Source organism: Amblyomma mixtum, chromosome 3 (assembly GCF_055824585.1).
Source record: "Amblyomma mixtum isolate Tamu chromosome 3, ASM5582458v1, whole genome shotgun sequence".
In the NCBI taxonomy this organism is placed as follows: Eukaryota; Metazoa; Arthropoda; class Arachnida; order Ixodida; family Ixodidae; genus Amblyomma; species Amblyomma mixtum.
The window spans coordinates 58,336,212-58,355,376 of record NC_143014.1 but is presented as its reverse complement, the minus strand read 5'-3'; the positions used below and the strand labels follow the sequence as shown (position 1 = coordinate 58,355,376).

The 19,165-nt window shown below is 42.8% G+C and overlaps 1 protein-coding gene and 1 long non-coding RNA gene across 7 annotated transcripts in view; one reads left to right on the top strand and one right to left on the bottom strand.

Annotated features, from left to right (window-relative positions):
• Positions 1–7,351, top strand: part of LOC149350309 (uncharacterized) — a 60,662-nt gene extending 53,311 nt beyond the window's left edge. For all 3 annotated transcript variants that reach the window (XR_016290322.1, XR_016290323.1, XR_016290324.1), the window contains exons 5-9: positions 203–259; positions 847–898; positions 1,066–4,448; positions 4,635–4,697; positions 7,107–7,351. This is a non-coding gene — a long non-coding RNA (uncharacterized LOC149350309). The remainder of the gene's footprint in view (positions 1–202; positions 260–846; positions 899–1,065; positions 4,449–4,634; positions 4,698–7,106) is intronic.
• Positions 7,352–9,568: 2,217 nt separating this feature from the next.
• The window catches only part of LOC149350308 (uncharacterized), a 43,101-nt gene continuing 33,504 nt past the window's right edge, over positions 9,569–19,165 (bottom strand). For all 4 annotated transcript variants that reach the window (XR_016290321.1, XM_089579317.1, XM_089579316.1 and 1 more), the window contains 3 exons: positions 15,573–15,602; positions 9,963–10,000; positions 9,569–9,877 (listed from right to left, as the gene is read on the bottom strand). Coding sequence is in view for 3 of the 4 variants with exons in the window: in XM_089579317.1 (XP_089435443.1) it covers positions 9,965–10,000; positions 15,573–15,602 (66 nt within the window). In the remaining variant the exon portion in view is untranslated. The remainder of the gene's footprint in view (positions 9,878–9,962; positions 10,001–15,572; positions 15,603–19,165) is intronic.

The window sequence follows — 19,165 nt, the reverse complement described above, 5'->3', positions numbered from 1 at the left end:
GTTTCTCAAACGAAGCCGATAGCTCTACTATCAGACAGCGGCTGGAGACCGCACTTGTGCAGATGAAAGAAGAAAAATTTACCTTTTACCTCCACAAGTGTGGTCTCCAGCCGCCGACTAATAGCAGAGCTATCGGCTTCGATAGAGGAACGCGTGGTCCGGAGACTTTTGTCCCTGACTGTACATTTCCTTTTGGGCACAGGCTCTTCAACAGTGGTCCTCAGAGGACATCCTGGTCTGCTCAACTTGTAAAGTTTTGGTAAGCAGTCTTCAGAGCTGGTACTGTTTTCCTGTCACTTCATGCTTTCTTGTGTAGAAGCAGGCTGTTTGCTGAAATTTGTTTCACAGACCCTATTTGTTTGACCTGATATTTTGTTTTGTTAGGCCTGCTACAGTTGGCCAGAAGAGCAAGGGCTTCCGCTGTTTCATGCAGATTCATTGCGGCAGCATGTGCATGGTTGTTAAATGACACTGCATACCTAAAGCACATGCCAGAGCAAACCAAGAACACAAGGCATTTAATGTTGATGGCTTGTTTTGTAGAAGGTGATAGGAAAACATGGTAGTAGCAATGCTGCCATAGTGTGATTAAGGAGCTCATCGTATGCGAGTGCTTTGGGCTAATTTATCTGTTGTTTGTTGATTTACATACCTCTTTCCTGAAGCTTATGTGAACATTTTGTATATACTGTCTGAGTTCTCCTGCTATTACTGCGTGGGCCATTTGTCTGACTTTTGCTTCATTGGTATTGAAAGTTCCAGCAACAAAGTGATCTGTTTCAAGATCAGCTTTTGGTATGTTGGTTATTCTCCTGGCCTCAGTGGTGCTGCTGTGTGTGTGTGCAGGTTGTTTGAAGCTTTCCAAAAGTCGCCTGACTGGCTGGGCCCCTGACATTTGGTAAGCCAGCTGTGCAGCTTGCACAGTACTTGCTTCGCTTGCATGCATAAGAATCATGAATGAAACATGATGAACAGTTATTAGTTGTGAGCTGTTCTGTGTATTTTGTGTCTGTTTACCCAAATATTGACTACTGAAAATTGACATTAATTTTTCTGTTCGCCCAGTACCCATGGGCTTTTTTCATGCTCTCTGTGGAAAGCGACTGCAAGCACCATTTGTGCTGGAGTCTTCATGGGGTCCGGTGCCTACCATGTACAGCAGATACACATCAACTGTTCCTTCCAAGTGACTTTTCTTCTTATCTTGAGATCATTTGTCATATGTTTTGATTCATTCAGCGTTTAACTTTTTTTCTCAGTCTTAAGTAGCAGGCATGTTTTGTACAGGCAATAAAGAGTGTAATTCTTTAATAGAAGCCATTTCTTGCTTTTCTTTTGCACTGAGAACAGTGCCTGCATTGGTTCTTTTTATTTCTCTAGTGTGATTTTTACTTGAAGTACTACTATGATTTCATTTAACACAGTTTGCCCTCCTAAAGCTTTCATCTCAGAGCAGGCATTGCAGGAATATTGCAGGAATCTGGGTATCACCTTGAAGTCTATAAGACGTCCGGGTAAACCTCTTATAGTCGACAGATAGCATTGCATTAGCCTAAGCCACAGGTCTTCAAGACATCGGACGATTATATAAAATCTTGGCTATACTTCAAGACATCAAAACATCTTGCTGTAGCTGTATTTTAGATTTCTACTAGCACTTTTTGTGTTTTGTGGGAGCTTTCGCTCTAAAACACGGCGATGCGATGAGCTCGTAACTGCAGCTAGCCTGTAGCCAGGCCTGGCTCAGAGGCTTAGAGGACTGTAGCTGCCACTCGCGGGAGGTAAAGATCTAAGGCCGCTGCATGTGTCCTGCAATCAATTAAAAAACAGCAAAGGAAGAACTAGAGCAACCACGATACAGTAAACCGCAGCTAATATCTGACGAGACCTAGCCCGGTGACTAATCAACTTTTCTTGCCTTTTAGTAATGTTCTACAGTACAGCAGCCACAAAAATTGTATACCATAAAACAATGTAATTGCTCTACATCATCATCTCAACCGAAAGCGTATTCAGTGTTGCTAGTGCACAGGAAATTCATTTATGACCGTCACAAACTCGTGCACAAACGGTGTCATGGATTCACTTGGGATTGTGGGGTTGTTCAACCTCACGTCACGGACTTATTTGATTTGATAGGCCTACACTTTACTGGACTCAGATCACGGTCTGAATGTGCACACACTCTCACCGCAACTCACATCATGATCTGAACATGACTAAGTACGGACTCACAACTCAGATCATCCCCGGATCAGAAACCGGGCTCACTCACGACTCAGATCGTGATCGTAAGGGAGCCCGAGTGAGTCCACTCATGAGTTCGCTGGCCTATGGTCGCTGGCATCTGCATGCAGCGAAGATTCGACCGGAAGTCGCTGGGCGTGATAGCTGCACGTAACTACGTCGTAAACAACTGCCACTTTGATTGGGCAACTGCTTTTATTAGTGCTGCTCAAACCAGCTGAGAAAACAGGCGCAGCAACGAAAGTTGGTAATGGGTTTGGTTCTCGATTCTGGAATTGAAGCTCGGGTAGTGGTCAATGACACCAGTGATTCTGTGAAACTGGAGAGCCGCATGTTCAGGCACATTCGCGGGTTAGAGATTGGTGACTCGGAGCCACCTGATAGCTGCGGTGCGTCTGCCGTGCATATGAGCACTTTGGATAAATCTCAGACAAAAGGCGCCGATTATGTTTTGTGTGGGAGCCCTCTGCACACAACGCATACACATGACCGGACTTGAGAAGCCTTACCACTCTAGAGCAGTTGTTCTTTTGCACAAAAGGGGTCGTAGACTGTTAAAACGGCCGCTCATAAGGCAGCAAACTGGGCTAGGTAGTTCACTTTTGCACTGTGCGCGCTGTGTTGACAAAATGCGACACGAGAGTACCAGCTAGCTGACATTTGTTTGTCAGCACTTCTTCACTGTCATGTGTCTTTTTTGTGTCTGCATCTGACAACACGGCGCATGGTGTAAAATTAGTGCGCTGTTTTGGTAGAGATCGAGGTTGCCACTCCAGCTCGCGAGCTTGCAGTCTTACCCTGATGCAAGCGCAGATTTCACATCGTCTACGATATAAAGACGCTGCTTGGCAAGAATTCATTTCAAGCTCAAAGAAAGCAAGCACGCTCGAGGTCACATTGTTTCTGTCAACCCATGAGTCAACATTCAAGCAAGCCAGTGTTTTCATACCAAAGTGTATAACGTTCGATGTTCGAAAACAGGGCGTTTCCAAGCGTTTCAGTTCTCGTTCAGTGGGTACCACCATGTTGCTCTTGCATCATCCTTTATGAGCTGCTTTCTTACGAAAGTCGGCCATAAATTGGAACCATAGAAAAATCAAGTGTCATCATTTGTGACATAGCTTCAAAGCGACCACGCTTTGTTTAAACACGGGTAGGAAAGGCGCGAATTTTTTTGTACACATTGAAGTGTGCTCGATTGCATCCCTTTAGGAATTTTATTGTTGCAAACCACTCTGTTCTGTCCTTGCGAATGTTCGCATTGAACTTATTCGATGACTACCAGTGACACTCGGGTTAAGAAGGCGTTGGTTATGGTTATAATGGCGGAATAGAATGTGCAGTGCCCATTATCATGAAGTGATCATGAAACTCGTCGTGGTGGCTGTGTGGCTGTGCGTTCGTTTGCCGTTCGCAAGCTATCTGACGCCGACCGAGGCGGCCGCACGTCGTTAAAGTCAAAATACAAAGACGCCTGTGTGCTGTCTTAAGTAAGCACACGTTAGAGAACCCTTATTCGTCCAAATTAATCTGGAGCCCTCCACTACGGCGACCCTCGTTGCTCATATATCACTTCTGGGCGTTAAAAGCCGCAGTTTACAAGTAATCATGTGGCGGAAATTGTATTGGTTTCATGAAATTCAGTGACTGCCTGCATAATATATTGTCGATGGCTTGTTTTGTTCCAGGTTTTCATGAAAATATGGAATAATACTTTGTCAGTTAACTATGATTACCTGATTTCTGTTTATTTGAGCAGGGCTACCCTGAGCTATTTCATTTGCTGTTTGCACTTGTATATGCCTTGTTGCTAAAGATTATGGAATTGTTGTGTTTTGCCTTAGGTCTGCAGTTGGTTGTGAACTTAGAGAAAAAATAATGGAGTTGAGGGAACCATGAAAATCCCGATGCATTACTGCATAGACTTGTTGGATCTGTCAAGCGTTTGTTTCACTATGATTGATAGCTACGACACTGAGGAAACCTACTCGGTGGTACTGCTCTGTATGTGTGCTGGCTGTTTGACAATGTAAGGAAGTAGCCCCTTGGCAGGCAGGCCTCCTTGAATTTTTTCGTAAGCCATTTCAGTGTGCACAGCTGGTGTTGTCGATGAATTCACCCTGTACATTTCTTTTTAGGTAGAAGTTGTTCAACAGTGGTTTCCAGAGAACCTCCTGGCCTGCTCAACTTCTAAAGTTTCGGTAAGCACTTTTCACAGCTGACAGTGTTTTCCCCCTTCACTTCATGCTTTCTTGTATAGGTGCTGGCAGTTAGCAAAAATTTATTTCACAAAATCTGTTGTTTGCTTGACCTGACCTTTTGGTTTTGTCATTGCAGTGTGCACAGCTGGTGTTGTAGATGAATTCACCCTGTACATTTCTTTTTAGGTAGAAGTTGTTCAACAGTGGTTTCCAGGGAACCTCCTGGCCTGCTCAACTTCTAAAGTTTCGGTAAGCACTTTTCACAGCTGACAGTGTTTTCCCCCTTCACTTGATGCTTTCTTGTATAGGTGCCAGCTGTTAGCAAAAATTTATTTAACGAATTCTGTTGTTTGCTTGACCTGACCTTTTGGTTTTGTTAGACCTGGTATAGTTTGCCAAATGAGCAAGGGCTTTAGTTAATTTCAAGGAAGGAACGGAAAAGAGAGAAAGCGGTAATTGCCTCCCTCCCCCCCGGGCCAGATTGAAAACTGTGCCTATGTGAACCTGTCTGAATGAATTCCTGCATGAGCACAGGTATGCATGCCAGCAGATTATGAACACTGGAAACTTAACTTTACATTGTTCGAGTTTTTAGATAGTAATAACTGGAATACTGAAGGGATAATAGCAGTGTCATTATAATGGCTCAACTAAGAGAAGTCAAATATGTAAGCCTTTCAGAAATAACAGTGGTTTATAAAGCGAGGGCATTTCGACTGATCTCATCCAAGTTTCAGAAGTAAAGCAAAATTTCCGTTATTTTATTCTTTCACTCTACTTACAGCAGCACGCATAAAAATCATAAATGGAACACAGTATACAGTGTTCCATGGTATGAGAAGTAGTGCAAAATGGGACAAGGGACAGAGAGAATTTCACGTGTTAACTGATCCCAGTGTCTGGCCACGATCGAGCACTTATCCAAATATTGCACACAACCACACTCCTTACAGTGCAAAACCAGATTACTGCCATCAAAAGTTTTCAAGTTGATTTTGTGTTCATGAAGCCTTTCATTCAAGCAACGACCAGATTGACCAACATACCGCTTGCCACAGGAGACTGGGATGTCAAACAATGCCTTCAGTCCATTTCACAAATTTTTTCCTGTGATTAATGGTGCACTGCAGCTTTTGGGGACGTTTATCGGCGGGCAAAGTTTTTTTGGATAGCACACCTTTTTTTTGAGGGGCTGAAAAACATTCGCTTTGTCCCAATTTTCTTGAGATTTTGGGTCTGGCAATGAATGTAGGGAATGATGGCAATCCTGCCTTTCTTTCTTTCTGAAGGCACAGACGGCAGTTGATCTTCCTGGCGCTTCTTCTTCAGTATGCCTTCAGGGACAAAAACACAGATATCAGCTGGGTAGCCTGCTTCACTGAACCTTGCGAGTTGTTCGTGAAAGCTCTGGCTGATGAGGTGGGGGCTTGACTTTTCCAGTTCATTTTTCAAACATAAAAAATAATGCCTCATTTTAAGAGTTTAGAATGTGCAGCAGTGTAGGGGAGTGCAGGCTGAAGATAGGTTATTTCAGTCGTCACTGAAATAACCTACCTTCAGCCTGCACACCCTTACACTTCTGAACATTCTAAACTCGTAAAATTAGGCATTATTAATTTATGTTTGAAAAATGAACTGGAAAAGTCAAGCCCCCACCTCATCAGCCAGAGCTTTCACGAACAACTCGCAAGGTTCAGTGAAGCAGGCTACCCAGCTGATATCTGTGTTTTTGTCCCTGAAGGCATACTGAAGAAGAAGCGCCAGGAAGATCAACTGCTGTCTGTGCCTTCAGAAAGAAAGAAAGGCAGGATTGCCATCATTCCCTACATTCATTGCCTGTCCCACAATCTCAAGAAAACTGGGACTAAAACGAATGTACGCGTGCTTTTTTCAGCCTTTGAAAAACTAAGTGCGCTATCCAAAAAAACTTTGCCCGCCAGTAAACATCCGCAAAAGCTGCAGGGCACCATTAATCACAAGAAAAAATTTGTGAAATGTACTGAAGGCATTGTTTATGACATCCCACTCTCTTGTGGCAAGCAGTATGTTGGTCAATCTGGTGGTTGCTTGAATGAGAGGCTTCGTGAACACAAAAACAACTTGAAAACTTTTACTGGCAGTAATCTGGTTTTGCACTGTAAGGAGTGGGGTTGTGTGCCATTTTTGGATAAGTGCTCGATCGTGGCCAGACACCGGAATCAGTGAACATATGAAATTATTGAAGTAGCGTGTAGCGCTGCTTTGGAAGATAAATGTGTCAGCAAACCATCTATCTCCCTGTCCAAAAGAGAACTGGCCTTCTTAAACAATCGCTGAGGTGTACGTGTCCGTAGTTCCTCATTCACCTGATTTTCATTTTTTTCCGGGCGCATGCGCCTGTTTGCCCTCACGGTTTACGTTCGTCTTGGTCGCTTGGGCTCTGTCAGTCGGAAGTTAGCGCCTGTGTTGTGTGCTTCTTTCTCTGTCCCTTGTCCCATTTTGCGCTACCTCTCATACTATGGATCACCGTTACCGACTCGCCCAAGTTTCTATCCTTGTGAATGATATACAGTTATTAGTTGCTGGCTGTCTTATGTATTTTTCGTCTGCTTACGTGCACTTAAGTGGGAAAAAAATATTGAGTGCTGGAAATTGACATTAATTTTTCTGTTCACCCAGTAACCATGGCCTTTTTTATGCCCGCTGTGGAGTGCGACTGCAAACATCTTTGTTGGAGTCATCATGGGAGACTGCCTGGTGCCTACCATGTATATGGCAGACAGGTGTCAACTGTTCCTGCCATGTGGCACTTTTTGTTCTCTTGAGGTATTTGTCATGTGTTTTGATTCAATGTGTAATTTTTTTAATCCTAAGAAGCAGGTATGTATTACTGAGGCAATAAAATGTTTGATTCTTGGATTGAAGCCATTTCTTGCTCTTTTTTTTTGCGCTCAGAACAGATCCTGCATTAAGAACCAACTACATTGGCTCTTTTTTTTTCTTTAGTCTGAATTTTGCTTGTAGTTCAACTATGAATGAATTTAATTAAGACAGTTTGCCTGCCGAAAGCTTTCATCTTGCAGTAAGCATTGCAAGATTCAGATTTGCACAATTTACTTATATTTATGCAGCAGCCAAAGTTAAAGGTGCTTTACGAAGACCTCATCTTGCAGTAAGCATTGGAAGACTCAGATTTGCACAATTTACTTATATTTATGCAGCAGCCAAAGTTAAAGGTGCTTTACGAAGACCTCATCTTGATGTCTCATGAGCAATAAGAGCTCAGTTTAAGAGAAGGTACAAATCTCTTGCACGCTTGGGAGAAAAGTTGCTGCTGTGTGCTCTCTTTTCCTTCTTGATGCATTTGGCCAGTTGTCTACAGATTAAAGGAGTGTTTGCATTTAACAGAAGTCTAGCTACCAGGCAGTCAATACATGAAATGATGCAGCAGTTTCTTTTGCACTCTTGATATGCAAAATTTTCTTGCAAATAATTATCCTGCTGCATTATCCATGAATTAATTATCTGGTACCTAGACTTCTGCTGAAGAAAATATACTTTTAGTCTGCAGACAACAAGCCAAATGTCAGACAAGAGGGGCAAGAGACACCAAAGCAACAAGTTTTCGCGCACCCTCAATCCACATTTTGTACCCCAAACATGGAAAATGTTTGTGCTTTCTTCAGTTCTTATTGCTTGTGAGGCGTCAAGGACAGGCTCTTCGTAAAGTGCCTTTCATTGAACAGCATTACATTAGCACTGATACAAAACACCTAAAATACATCTATATACAGCTAGGTAAGACCTCTATTAGCCAACTACTAGCATCGGATACCACAGCTACAGAAGAGCTAAAAACTGATTTACAGCTAAACAAGGTATCAGCTAGAAGTCTACAAGATGTCAACAAAAACCTCTTGTAGCCGACAGATAGCGTTGCATTAGCCTAGGCTACAGGAGGTCTTCAAGACTTTGGACGGCTATATAAAATCTCGACTATGCTTCTATAAGGCGTCAAAACATCTTCGTGTAGATGACTTGTAGATTTCTACAAGCACTTTTTGTGTTTCGTGGGTCAGCTGTGCGCCAAACAGCGCAGAGGATTAAACACTAGCATTCATCCAGTGTACTGCTTTTCTTGACTCTCCTCCTCCACGCTGTTTGCCACAGTGAATGCATGGGCCAGGAAAAGCCACAGAGGCATCTTCGGAATTCGAACTGCCGCATAGGAATGCGGCTGTCAGGGATAAAGTCTTACATCGGGTGGATCGCAGAGGGTAACCGGTGATGCGTTGTCTTGTGTCGAGACCTAATAAAGCACCTTCATTGCAAGCGCTTTGAGGAACTACAGCGTGTGCCGCCGATGTTAACTGTCGTGATAGATATGCCAGCTTTGAAGATGCATCCGCAACTGGCATCATTTCACATTGCCCTGTCGTTGAAATCCCAATTACCTGAAGAATAATAACTGGGAATTTTTGGACCTTCGCATCTTTCACTGCTACAGTTTGTCTTTTTCCATTGCGGGGAGGGGGTCCCATTACGTAAGCCAGTTCCGCTCTGGCTACCTGTGACAATCACTGGAGGCAGCTAGGACCGCTGTTGGGCGGGAGCAAAGCCGGTTGTGGGTGGGAGCTGCCGCATGGCACTGCTGCAGTCATGCATTTTTCCACAGCTGAAGTTTGCATGCGTAACTTTAACCAGTGAAATATCATGTTCCAATGAATATCCTTTATGGTCAAAATAAATAAATAAATAAAAAACATGATATGCCAGTTTTAATTTAATTTCTTAGAAATAACAGCTCATTCGATCCGTTAACAAAAGCAGGCTCCGTGGACAAGTTGAATAGGTTCCTACCATTGTCAAAGTGCTATGCACCATTGGCTCCACTGAGCAGGATGTGGTGCTTCGTGTTCTAGCACCGTTAACGTATTTACCGATCGCGTGTAGTGGTCTAGCTTTAGGTACCTTTTTCTGTATGCAGTGCACACAGCTTGTATTTGAAGTAATTCACAACTGTACAGCCCCAGTCTAAAGCTTCCACTAAGCCGTCCTCTGTAGTTGAACGACACGAACCAGTATTTACTACTTGGTGATTCTGCAACAGTGAAACTGAAGAGAAGGGTACGAGTACGCAGTGCATCAGAAACTCACTTGAACATTTTATTCATAATCAACCTTTCATATAAAATGGTCATGCACTATATCTTACAATTAAAAATATATCTTACAATATCTTACACGCACAATTAAAAAGTATGAAAAAAAACAAACTAAAAATGTGCTTTGCCTGTCCTAACAAAAGAAACCGCTATTGAAGCATGGAATGATCAATTGTCGATTGCAACGTGGCCAAGAAAAAAAGCTCAACATGCTCTTCGCTTGCGCTAATAAAACAAAGCCACTCTTGATTCATGCGATGACCAGGCTCTTGATGGCGAAGTACCCTGAGGTGAAAAAAAAAAGGCAGAAAAAATTAGAGGGTACTAGAATTTCAGAATGGGAAAGTGATACTGGTAAAGTGAGACGCACCTTTACGTTGTCATATGCAGGTCTCCATTGTCATCCAGCTATCACAAGCAGACAGAGATAAAGCAGAAAGTTTAACAGTAGTGTCTATATAGACGTGCCATAGACAGACAGTACGCCATCCTTGAGGCTGCTGCCCATACGTAGGTGCACATAAACAATTTTTGACAATGACTAATTTGCTGCTATGCACTCGCACCAAAGCCATGCAATAACTCAAGACAAAAGCAGCAGTAATTAAAAATCTTCAGACGTGGGAGCAGCAAGTATAAGTATCAGTATAAGTAGAGGAGCGTGCGAATATTCGAAATTTTCGAATACCGAATCGAATACTCTCCTGTTCAATTTGCTGAACGAATCAAGTATAGTGCATATTCAAAATTATTCAAAACGTATTGAATAGTTTTCGTACAGTTTTCGAATAACCGGTGCAAAGTTGGAATAGGCACGCCATAGTTTTTTTTCAATGACTGTTTCAAAAACAGGGCCCACTCAGACTCCTCGTAGCATGCTGCCACGACCAGCCTGCATGGGAAGGCGGGTTTAGCACCGGGACGCGGTCCAGTGGTGCGACGGTATTAATAATGCTCATGCCTTCAAGACTGGGTGACGCAACAAGGTTCAGCCAGGTTTGGTAAAACTCAAAAGGGTTGTGAATTGGGCGAGTTGGTACGAATTCATAGTGCTGTGGCACCACAACAAGGTCTACGTCCTTGTCCTTGTGGTGCCACAGCACTATGAATTGGTAAAACTCTACCTTCACACCCAGTCTAGTAGGCCATGGCTCATAACTCTTGTCTCTCTCATGAACCGAGATGTGGCACTTTTTTTTGCTGTCGTCATCAGGTTCAAAAGGTTATTTTCCTGCGCTTATGACATGACGCTCATAGAGTTAATATACTGACTTCTTGTACAGTGCCCCATAGTCGAAATCAGGGTTGCATCTTTCGGCAGCTGGAGCTTTAACCCGATCAGTTATTGTGCCACCACTACAGCTTTCTCTGTTTTGCATGAATATTTGGTTTGTATGAACATTCGCTTAAGTAGTGAATATTCATGAAAACATCCAATTTGTATTCGATTCAGTTGTTAGCTACACTATTCGTATTCAATTTGGCATCAAAACTAAACAATTCTATTCAGTTTTGAAAAAGTCCTTTTTCGCACACTCCTATTCAGACAGACTAAAAACTTCCCAGATGTTCTAGAAATGGAGTCGGCAGCAAACGTTTGTGGGATCAATGCACTCAAGAACAAATTTATTGTAGTGCTACCTTGCAACCTTATTTCCTAGTACAAATATAAGCGAATGGAGCATGCGCGTTCCCTAATACCTGCACAGATTTCAATTTATCTGCATGGTGGTGCCAAAATACTATTTTTTTCCCGCGCCCTGCGCCTGTAAACTTTTGAGGCAAACCGTAAGTATATCCATTGAACAACTCTAGGGTAGCTCTGGAGAACTAGTAGAAGAAAGGCTGCATCGTGTATGAAAAGCCAAATTCTTTCATACATACGTAAAAATCTGTGTGAACTTAACATACTATAATGGCCTTTTTTGACTTGAAGCAATGCTTAGGGTTGGCCTGTGCTCTGGTATTTCCTGTTTGGCAGGTTAGGCGTTTAACAAAGGACACTTGCATTTGGAACGAGAGCTCGTCTACGAAACTACTATTTTGTCACGTGAGACAGGCGATCATGCGTATGAAGGCTAGGAGCATTACAAGTCATCCTCGGAGTCTGGCACAGCTCCACAGCTTCATGTTGCATCAAATTAATCTCATTAACCAGCAACACGAGATATCCTGAACATCCACACCTATGCAGTAGCAGCACTGTGGCAGGAACCATAAGCCTGCCAACAGCAATGCTGCTGCTTCCAAATGTGATGGTGGCTCCAGCTCACATACTGGGTATTCCCCCTAAGACGTTCTGCAATTTTAAAAAAATAGGCTTTTGGCTATTTAGACGAGTTACATGCACTGAAGAGGTTGCTTTGCCTGAAAGCTTCTCGAAAGCGCATCTACCTTGGCATGTATCTTGACATGTATATATGTAGGCAAAATCTGTCCAGCCATAGCGCTGAGGGTAAATGTGTTTTCGAAATTCTAAAAACTGATATGTATATCACTTATGGTGGGCTACACGCCTCTCAATGAATAAGGAGACTAACAGTAATAGTTAAAAAGTCTACTACTCAGTATTAGTAAAACAGCCTACTAGTTATCATGTCTTAGCTGTATTCTGATGTGCTAAACCACTGACAATGCTATGCCAAAAAAGCATTCTTAACTTAAAAGCCCTTTTTTAAAAATTGCAAAACACGTTAGGTGAAACAACCGGCATAATGCGACATTGAAGGGGTGCTGGAAGAACGGGGATGAAACCCACGTTTATATATGAAAGATGGTGACGAGAATTTAAAGGATCCCAAATTTGTTTGCCAGCGAGGGCACCGCTTGTTAAGTAACTGACAGACTGCAACTAGTAATGACCTTCGAGTGAACATGACGAAGGTGGAACTGGTGTCACATGCAAACAGGGTCTCGAAAGAGATATACTGTGGTCATTTTACTTTTCTTTTTTTGACAGAGAAATGCGGTGGGCAAAGGTAGGCATGTATTTGTTTGCTGACCATGTCGGTCAGCCTTGGGAGTTGTAATGAATTTTCAGTGCTTTTTGTCACACGTTGGAACACAAGGTCAAATAAAACTTGTTCCGAGGCAGGAGACTGAGCAAACTTAAAGTAGCTTTAAAGTGGAGCCTCTAAGCAGATTAGATTTTTTTGTAATGCATGAGTGCAGAATGTCAGCCAATGTGATTACTGCAGAAATAACAGGAAGTTGATTCGGCATAAGAACTACGCACATTACAGACTCGTATGGGCGTAAATGACTGTAGGTGTCTAAACTGGAGCAAAAACTAAGTTTGGCATGTGTTACACTGTTGAGTTCGGCATAAAAACTTTTTTTTTGTATATTTCTTTATCGCACTATGCCAGGGACCTGGAACTTTTTTTAGTTGGGGAAGGGGGGCAAGACTTCGAATTTCTTTTTTATTTATTCAATGTTATATATTTAAGTAGTTGAATTTTTTAAATATTTTTATTACCTGTGCTGTTCAAAGGCGTATTTGTTTAATTTATATGATACTCATAATGACATGACAGAAGCCAACAGCCACAGAAACCAAGGGGCACAGGGGATTTTTTTTAAAATTAATTTATTTATTTTGTGGTGTTGATCAATTTAGAATATTACTGAATATGTCAACGCTTAAAGCTAATTGATTAGAAAAGCAGAAGAAAAAACAACCACATGCCGCTGGTGGGATCCGAACCCACGACCTCCGAATTATGCGTCCGGTGCTCTGCCTCTGAGCTACGGCATGGTCAGCTTTATAAGCATACATACATCTGAAGTGATTAACTGCATTGAAAAAGTTGGCGCACCGTCCGTTTCAAACTCTGCTAATTGTGGTCATGAACAGGGGCCAGCCAATCATTGACCTCTGCTGGGACATCATTGGTTTAGGTTACTCAAAGAAAAACCTTTAAAGGTTCTGAACACTGACTAAATCGTATCATGAGATTATGGCTAAAATGAAAAGACCGTGCCTCATATTGTAAGCACTGAGCACTACAATATCAAAGAAGCGAGGATTTATAATTTTAATCTGACACTTAAAATTGTATAAAAAGCCGTCTTGCATGAAACCCATCATTGTCAGTGTAGCCCACAACGTGACCACATCTCGGTAAAATATCGCTTATTTGTTTTAAGTGCATCTTTCAGGAGTCTCATGTTAAATTATAGTTTACACTCTCGAGAGAGACAGTGCGTCCTTCGATGGAAAGCAATGATTTTAGCTTTCATTGCTAGATGGTGCCACAGTGTTTAGAATCTCTTGGATGGAGCATCAACCACGATCCACTGAAACTTTCTTCAGCAAGGCGTATATCACTGTGTCGCAACAGCTCAGAGTACGGGAACAAATGGACTCTACTCTATAGTAAAAAGGCCTTATTACTGTCTGGCAGGTAAAATTATATCAGTTTTTGGTGCAGCACTGTTGATGATGTACAATCGTCATTGCGCTTGCTGATAATGGTTTGCAGTATCGAAGTACATAAAAACAGATGCATGCACTGATTTAAAAATTCTCAGTAAAAATCTTCTGCAGCGTTTCCAACAAAACCGTAGTGGAATCGAGCATCTTAGGCAGCAAGCTTTTCATTATGCCAAAAAAAAAATTCAGTGTTTGCTCCCTTTAAGACTGACTATATGAAATTTAGCCAACTAGATCAGCTACATGATGCCCTACATTAATAACACAAACAGGTGGGAGTCCGGTGGGGCACTGGCCGCTCTGCAAAAATTGGGGGGGGGGGGGCGACCACCCCCCCTTGCACGATGGGGCATACCTTCAATCTTTAAAACAACCAAAAGCGCGCGACTGGCTTGCATCTCTAACCACCATAACATCGCCTCATCCTAAGTACAATGATGTCTTACTCTCGGCATGCAGTCTCAAGTGAGTGTGAAACCTCAGGGCAGTGACGGCCCTAATGGGAGGTGAGGATGGCAGTTGCCATCGCCAAAATTTTCTAGGCACAGAGAAACCTGCCAAATTTCCACAGCGAGACCACACTGAGACCCATTGCATTTGGTTTAGTTATTTTATTTTTATGAAGAATAATGCTACTCATGCCTACCCAACATTTGCCCCAACCCCACTTCTCCTCTGCGCCACTCCGCCGCCAGGGTTCTAGCGCCATCCCTGCACTCCAGAGCTGGACAAAACGTGGTAGCTGACTTCAGCAAAGTGGTCAGATTTGTAGGATCCATCTTTTGCCTGCCATTTTTGTCAGCTTGGGAAGTATCCCCTGGTAGTCATGGCTCCATAGGGATGATGGGTGCGGACTACATAATCATCATTATGCTGTCAGCCGGATGCTCGTGTTTTTGATAGCATGTGTGGCAATTCTTTGCAGTGTAATGGAACGCTTGTGGTCTACATGGTTGCTATCGAACTTGAACTTCACATATTCTCATTGATTCGATTCTCTATTTTTATAATCATTTGCCAACTTCCTTTCTTTTCCCCTGCTTACTAGCTGGGCTTACTAGCTGGGCAGATCTACGCTTATCAGGCCAGATATGACATCACAATACATAACTTTTTTCTTCAAAACTTATTTACTGCAGCCATCCTGCTACTGTCCTCTGTAATATTTTGTGTGTCATTTTTAAAAAATTACTGTTTTTCTAGCGACACAAATGAAACGTGAACTCCTCTACAGCCACTGTAGTGACTTGTATGCTGTTAAATTTGTAGGGTTTTAATTCAGTGCTGCTGACTATTTATGAAGAACTAGCTGAACAAATACTAAGCAGCTTGTGATGGCGAACAAAATTTTACGTACTGGTGATATTTACACTGCCTTCAGTAAGTGGGATAAGCTACCCACATAATACAGAACACTGCAAATAATTCCACTGTAACATGTCAGGGATTTATGCTAAGCTGGCTAGCAGGGCTCATGTTCCTATTATGAATTCTGTCAAAAAAGCTTAAATACAAGGCTACAGAAAAGCATAATGCAATACATACCGTATACCAGCAGGTCCCATAAGGGTAAGTCTGGAAGAAATAGCAAGCCCCACAACAAGTGCAAATGTAGTGCAGCTTAAAACACAGCTGCATTTCAACACACAACCAACTTCATTCACAGACTCCAAATATGTGCTTAATTTCTTCTGGGAGAATTCCACACATTAGGCCTCTTGAAAACATTGTTCACTTAGTGCGATTATGAGTAATAAAAGACAATAAGGTGCATCTGCATAAAAGCTTCAGCAGTTGTGTCCCTGTGCGTGTGCGTGCACGTGTGTGCGTGCGCGTGTTCCACATAAAAGCATGAATGAGGTGGCATGCAAGTTCAGGGAAGCTTGCATCGAAGGGGCTTTGAACACTTTTTGAAAATTGCAGATAAACTAGAGTTAAATTATGCACTGATAAGCAGCTAAGAAACATATAGCATCTCCTTACACATAGGGAACCTATTTACTGCGAGCTCTGAATAACGTATGGCTCCAAAACAAGGCAAAAAATAGTTTTCATCACAGAAAACATTTGGTAAATCCAGGGAGTTGGTCATCTGCTTTTGAGGTAAAAATGCGTGCCAATGGCTATTTTTCGATGCTGCACAAGATGCTCTATTGTGTGCGCACTGTAGGAAATGTCAGCACAGAACTGCTCCAAATAGGTAAAGGCTGCCGTGGCCTCCTTCATGGTGCGACGCGGCAGCAGCCTCGTCACAAGCAATGTTGTCACGTGTGATGAAGCTATGCTACATAAACTTGCGAACAGCGCATGACGACCACGCAGGAACAACGGGAGAACCATGCAGATGAAAGCGAGGGAACTGCGTCTGTTCTGGAATGGCGAAATGCCTTCTGCTGGGAAAAGGAAAAATCAGCAACGTGCCAATCAGCATCTGAAACTGCGCAAACTGCACTCAGCTGGCCGTCAGACGCGCAGCCTGGCTGAAATCGAAACTACGTGGCCGCACTATTTTTTAGCAACATGACCTCCTAGCGTCGTCACAGCTGCATGCAAGTCTGAGGTGCCCGGGCAAGACTGCACCATGAATTTCAGGTTTAAGGAGGGCTACTTAGCCACGTACTAATGGCGCCCAGGTGAAATTCTGTCCTAACTGCATGGTTTATGGAACAGTTCCCAGTTGGTTCCAACAGTGCCAGTCATACCTCGATGTGGCATTCCATCATGAGTCCATCTGAATTAAATAGTGTAAACTCAGCTGCGTCTGAACTGTCAAGCTTCTGACGCCACAAACATACATGAGCGTTGGTGGGACCCCGCCTGCAGTCCAAATTATCCAGATTTGCGAATAATGAGGCAGAACAGGGCAGGTTTTTCTGTATCACTTGGAAGATATATAGCTACACAACCCCTGCACCTGTTTGAAATCCCTGCGATTTTTCATGACTTACTGAGTCATTTTGGCTGAATATCTGCTATTGGTTGGATTCCTTCAGCATTATGGAAGACAGATGCCACAGTAGGCAAAGCAATAGAGAAAGTAGGTTGAGCAAATAAGGAAAGTTGCGTGCATGGACCAACTATGCCACATTAGGTACAAAATGATCACCCAGCAAACCACAAATATTCATTAAATTTACCTGAAAGAAGCACACGTTTGATACACAAAATGACATAAAATCTATAATAAGTTCTGCTTGGAAGTTTACGTGGTGGGTATGCAATGAATATTGCTGTTGCAACAATACGGACATCCTTTGCACATCCAGTAATTTTGTTCACAAGACACGTAAGTTGCGGTGTAGTGTTTTTTTTTTATGCACTGGACTTTCCTTGCACATCCAGTTTTAGTTTTGCGCATGAGATCTATATTGCATGCTGCAATGCATGCAGAGTTTTTTTTTTTCAATGCATATCTTTTTAATTTCTCTCAGGTTTATTAACATATGAGTGCGCATATGAGTTAATATGGATAGCCAACTAGCCCCATTAAAGCATTACTGACGTTTAGGTCTCTCAGGCTCCTTATCAGACATTTTTCTCAGGTGTGCAGTAGGAATAGACCTTTCCTGGCCTAAATAGTCAGATGACGTTTCAATTAAAGGAGGGGCGAAGGGCGTGGCTACGCTTGGTTGGCAAAACATTTCACTACTAGCGGCATGGTGCAGTGGATTTGGTCTCGTGTAGTGACAATTTACTGTGTTTTTCTCAATGCCGTCGAGTTGTTGCAAGGTGGAATGCACTAGTCGATCGAAGACCAGCTGCATATATTCCCTCCACTTTCCAAGTAACGAAAACCGGCGAAAAATGGGTTTTGGAGCCGTGCAAAGAGCAAAGTGACATACATCAAGCGCCATCAGGATCTGCAGCATGCACGTGATTGCAAGATTTACTCGGTTACTCATGCGCCCATGTCTTTTTTGCGTGAACAAGGAAGCACTTAGTTTGCTTTATTTTTCTCCCAAATGAATTGTACTGAAATCATGACCAATCAAGCGCTCAAGGTCCAGATGGCATGTGACTGCCGGAAGTACTCTAAGAAGTTCTAGATAGGCATTTGTAGTTTATTCTAGTGCAGCAGATTGTGTTCAAGAAGCTAGCTTCAGTCACGAAATGGCTCACAAGGGCCTGCCAGTACCTTGGCCGCTCAAGCACATCTCCATTCCAAACCAGAAACCAACATACTGCGCTTGATCAAGCGCGGTTGTTTCAGAGTCAAAAAGTTGTGCTGTTTGCATCATTTAGGTGTGCTTTTAAATATAAGTACGCTTTACCAATGCACATCGCACTGGTTGTCTGCATTTACCCTGGATGGTGTATGTTTGTCAAGCAGAATGTATCTAAGCAAGACAAACTAGAAATGTCTGTACTTGAGATAAATATCAGCCAGCCAAGCCTGGTGCTCGTGCGTATGCTGCTGTCTTCGCTGATGAGCACCCACCTGCACTTCGCAGGGCTCTGCAGTCGCCTCTGTGAAGGGCCCTTAGAATGCAGTAACCAGTACCAAGGTCTGAAATAACCCTCTTGCCAACATGCTCTTCCATTGCGAAGTCCCATACTCTTCAAGCGGTTCGTAGGATTTCAGTACCGGCGTACTGCATGGGCTAGGCTTGTTCTAACTAGGTACTCGAAAATATCTCCGAAGTCCACATTTGCTGGGCACTTGAAACCATTTTCCCAGTTGCCAATCACTAATAGGTGTGGGCACTGGAGTGCCGCATACTTTGATCTTATCTAAATAATGCACAGTTTCAGGCAGAAAGTACACGTTGGACAGCTCATGATGCTACACACAGCAGGTAGACAGATTGGAAAGGTCACTTTTGCCAACCAAGCCTGCTTTCTTTCACCGCGCCCCCTTACCAACGTGCTTAATTCCCTGATGTCACGTTTGCAAAAAGGGAAAGGCCTACTGCTTCTATATAACTTTTGTACTGAGCTTAAAAAGAACTCTAACAGACCTCCTTTGCAAACTAGCAAGATAGAATGTTTTGAAAACAGTAAGCTTCAGAGTCAAATTTCTTAAATCTTTTAAATACCCACAAAACAAACACCATGTACAACATTTGCTACAATAGTAAAGTAGCCCTGCGGAACCATATCTGGGGGCCCTGCCTGCATCCAATTTCAATATATACTCT